Here is a 4,424-nt window from a genome sequence, read left to right as displayed (position 1 = left end):
AAGTCCCTATGCGGCCGCAATTGAAATTATGTGGTCCGCGATGACTGAGATTCAGAGAGCTGACAATTTGAGCAAAAGAGAGAAGTGCAGATTGCATTAGAATTGTGTGGCCGCAGAAGTCCCTTGTGCGGACGCGATCGAAATTATGCGGTCCGCAAGATGAAAAATCAGACTCAAGAATGCGGAGCGCATCACTTTTATTCGGCCACATAATCTGGAGAGTGGCCACTCTTAGAATTACGTGGTCCGCGAAAGTTCAGCTCAACCCAGATCCAAAAGAGAAGAACGCGGCCCGCATCAGAATTATGCGGCCGCAAAAGCAAGAGTGCGGCCGCACTTAGAATTACGCAGCCGCACAACTTCTGGAGGGGCATTTTTGTCAGATATTTTCAGCTTAGTATAAATAGAATTTTTTGTCATTTTTAGGGTATGTCAGGTTATGTTATGTTTTGTATGAGCACATGTGACGGCTGATTTTACTGTTTTCGAAAAATATTTGTACTAGATTCACTTCTTAACATTAGATTTTTATTCCATAAATTAATATTATGAATTTTATCTTCATTTCATCTTTAATTCCTGTTATTTCCATGAGTAACTAAACCCATAGCTAGGGTTGTGATCCAACCCTAGTGTGAGTATTTAATGGGTATTTGATCTTAGGGCTTGAATGTGAATTGGTTAGTGATATTTAGCCTAGTTCTTACTAGAACTCAAGAATTAATGGTTGCAAACATTGATTCATGCCTTTATGACTTAGTTTCTACTTGAGAAAGAGGAACTAAGTCTAGGAAAACTAGGTTTAACAAGGAATTGGGGTGAACTCAAGAAATTGATAGCCCCAATTAAAGGGTTAAACCTAGAGATAGTAATACCCAACTTGAGCTAATATCACTTGATTTTCATGAATACCCATTTGGACTTGAAAAAGCCAAATTGGGCAAAATCACTCAAACTACCGAGAGGTATAGAGTGAGTACCCGGGTGTGATAGCTATATTACAATCCCAACTAATCAAGCTTGCCCCAGAATTTGCTACCCGTTAGATATCCACCTAGGTAGAAGTCACTACCCTAGTCTCTTTAAACATTTGAAAAACAAAAACAAAAACATTGTCCTTAGTTTCAATTATTGCAATCTTTAGAGTAAAGTTAGAAGTAGAAATACCAATCAAGTTTGTGAAAGTGCAATTAAAGCCAAAACTTGCTATTAATTTAGATATACACCTAATCCCATATTCTAACTCCCTAGGGATTCGATCCCGACCTTTGTTGGATTTATTATTGCATCGACCGCCTCGCTACTCAATTGTTGTGTGGGTTTGGCACAGATCAGTTACCCCTTATGTTGCTATGGAATTTGGGATAGAACCAGAACAACTTCATGAGCCGTTCTCTATATCTACTCTGGTTGGCGAGTCTATTGTGGCCACACGAGTTTATAGGGGTTGTATTGTCACGGTACATAGTTGGGACACTATGGCCGATCTCATTGAATTGTGGATGGTCGATTTTGATGAAATTATGGGGATGGATTGGCTTTACTCATGTTTTGCCAAGCTCGATTTTCGAACTAGAACTGTGAGGTTTGAATTTCCAAGTGAGCCAATTATTGAGTGGAAGGGGGATAATGTGGTGCCGAAGGGTAGGTTTATTTCTTACCTTAAGGCCACAAAGATGATTAATAAGGGGTGCATCTATCACTTGGTCCGGGTTACGAACATCGATGCTGAGGCACCTACACTTGAGTCTGTGCCAGTTGTGAATGAATTTCCAGTGGTCTTTCCTGATGAACTCTCTGGGATTCCGCTAGATAGGGAGATTGATTTTGGGATTGATGTAATGCCAGACACGCAGCCTAAATCTATTCCTCCCTATAGGATGGCACATGCAGAATTGATGGAACTAAAGGAGCAATTGAATGATTTGTTAGAAAAGGGTTTTATCCGACCGAGTGTGTCACCATGAGGCGCACCGATCCTTTTTGTGAGGAAGAAAGATGGATCACTGAGGATGTGTATTGACTACCAACAGCTTAACAAAGTCACAATAAAAAATAAGTACCCGTTACCAAGAATAGATGATTCGTTTGATCAGTTACAGGGTGCTAGATACTTCTCCAAAATTGATTTACGATTCGGGTATCACCAATTGAAGATCAGGGAGCAGGATATTCCGAAAACAACTTTCAAAACCTGGTACGGGCATTATGAATTTCTGATAATGTCTTTTGGGCTAACAAATGCCCCGGTAGCTTTCATGGATATTATGAATCGGGTTTTCAAGCCTTTCCTAGACTCCTCTGTGATAGTGTTCATTGACGATATTCTTGTTTATTCATGAGGTCGGGAGGACCATGCCGATCATCTTAGGGCAGTGTTGCAGACTCTTCATCAACACCAATTGTACGCGAAATTTTAAAAGTGTAAATTTTGGCTTGAATCTGTCACGTTCTTGGGTCATGTTTTCTCTAGAGAAGGAATTAAGGTTGATCCTCAAAAGATTTTAGCAGTAAAGAATTGGCCTAGACCTACAACGCAACCGAGATTCATAGCTTCTTGGGCTTAGCAGGGTATTATAGGAAGTTTGTGGAGGGGTTCTCTACTCTTGCCTCTCCGTTAACCAAATTTACTCAGAAAGTTGTTAAGTTCCAATGGTCCGATGTTTGTAAATGGAGCTTCTAGGAGTTAAAATCGAGATTGACTACGACGCCGGTGTTGACCCTACTAGAGGGTACAGAAGGGTTTGTGGTATATTGCGATGCTTCAAGGATCAGGATTGGGTATGTATTAATGCAACACGACAAGGTTATAGCTTATGCTTCTTGGCAACTCAAGAATCATGAAAAGAACTATCCAACTCATGACTTAGAACTTGCGGCAGTGGTTTTTGCATTGAATATTTGGCGTCATTATTTGTATGGCGTCCATGTGGATCTATTCACGGACCACAAGAGTCTCCAATATATTTTCAAGCAGAAGGAGCTGAATCTGAGGCAGAGAAGATGGCTTGATTTACTCAAGGATTACGGCATCGATATTCTGTATCACCTAGGGAAAGCCAATGTTGTGGCGGATGCTCTTAGCCGGAAATATATGGGTAGTTTGGCTCAGTTGGACGCATGTCAAAGGCCGTTGGCCAGGGAGGTTCATCAGCTAGCCAGTTTGGGAGTTCGTCTTGCGGACTCTAGTGAAGAAAAGGTAATTATGCAAAATAGGGCTGAATCATCGCTTGTTGTTTAAGTCAAAGAGAATAATACAACAATCCATTGTTAGTACAACGGAAGGAGGGGATTCATAAACATAAGACTATGGCTTTTGCGCTTGGCATAGATGATGTTACACTGAGGTTCCAAGGGAGACTATGTGTTCCGAATATAGATGGTCTCCGAGAAAGAATCATGACCGAGGCTCACTCTTCTAGGTATTCCGTGCATCCGGGTTCTACAAAGATGTATCACGATCTCAAGGAAGTCTATTGGTGGAATGACATGAAAAGGAATGTGGCGAACTTTGTGGCAAGGTGTCCGAATTGTCAGCAAGTGAAGGCCAAACATCAACGGCCTGATGGGTTGGCACAAAACATAGAAATTCCAATGTGGAAGTGCGAAATGATTAATATGGATTTTGTGGTAGGATTACCATGCACTCCGTGCAAGTTTGACTCAATTTGGGTGATTGAGGATCGGCTCACGAAATTAGCATATTTCTTGCCAGTTAAATCTACTGACACATCAGAAGAGTATGCTCACTTGTATATAAAGGAAATAGTTGTTGCGACCAAACACACTCACGCAAGTATACGCGGTCGTCGAGTAATAAAGTGACTAAAATTCGGATGTCGAACCCACGAGGACTTATGATTAACTATTAACTAAATTAGACTATCCTAATTATCTAAACAAGAATTAAATCTAAAAATATTTTATTCCAACTGATTAAATAAGAAAAATATAAATAATAAACTTTGAACAGAGAAAGAGCAGATTTTAATGATATCAATGTAATGAAAACGATCTAGGGTTATGGTCTATCTAACAATCCTATTGTATTCTTCAATTGAATTGACCGACTAATTTATCTAGCTTATTGGTTGACAGGGTTAATATTGCTCATAAGAATCTGTCGAGTTCTTACTCGCCTATTCCAGCTAACTTAACGCCTATATGTCTATGGAGTGAGAATCAACAAGAACGCATTTATAATTCCTGTAAATCAACCAAGCAAGGCAATTAGGTATATGTCTATCCTAACCACGAATCCGTTCCCCGATGCCCGAGTTCAAGAACTTGCCCTACTCAATCCTATATGCAATATAGAATTCCCACTTTCGAGTTCAATTCTAGATTCGTAGATAGTATTCAATTGGTGATCAAGCAATTAAATAATTAAGTGCAAGATTGAATAAATAAACTAATATGATAAA

At 39.8% G+C, this 4,424-nt stretch overlaps 1 protein-coding gene across 1 annotated transcript; it reads left to right on the top strand.

Moving 5' to 3' along the window:
• Positions 1 to 1,478: 1,478 nt before the first annotated feature.
• Positions 1,479 to 1,967, top strand: LOC138910140 (uncharacterized). The gene has a single exon (XM_070201364.1). The coding sequence runs from the start codon at positions 1,479 to 1,481 to the stop codon at positions 1,965 to 1,967; it is 489 nt and encodes a 162-aa protein (XP_070057465.1).
• Positions 1,968 to 4,424: the final 2,457 nt, after the last annotated feature.

This window comes from Nicotiana tomentosiformis, chromosome 4 (assembly GCF_000390325.3).
Source record: "Nicotiana tomentosiformis chromosome 4, ASM39032v3, whole genome shotgun sequence".
NCBI lineage: Eukaryota > Viridiplantae > Streptophyta > Magnoliopsida > Solanales > Solanaceae > Nicotiana > Nicotiana tomentosiformis.
This window is presented reverse-complemented; position numbering and strand designations above follow the sequence as displayed.

Coding starts and splice junctions, on each gene's coding strand:
- LOC138910140 (XM_070201364.1), top strand. CDS start 1,479: ATGGCCGATCTCATTGAATTGTGGATGGTCGATTTTGATGAAATTATG.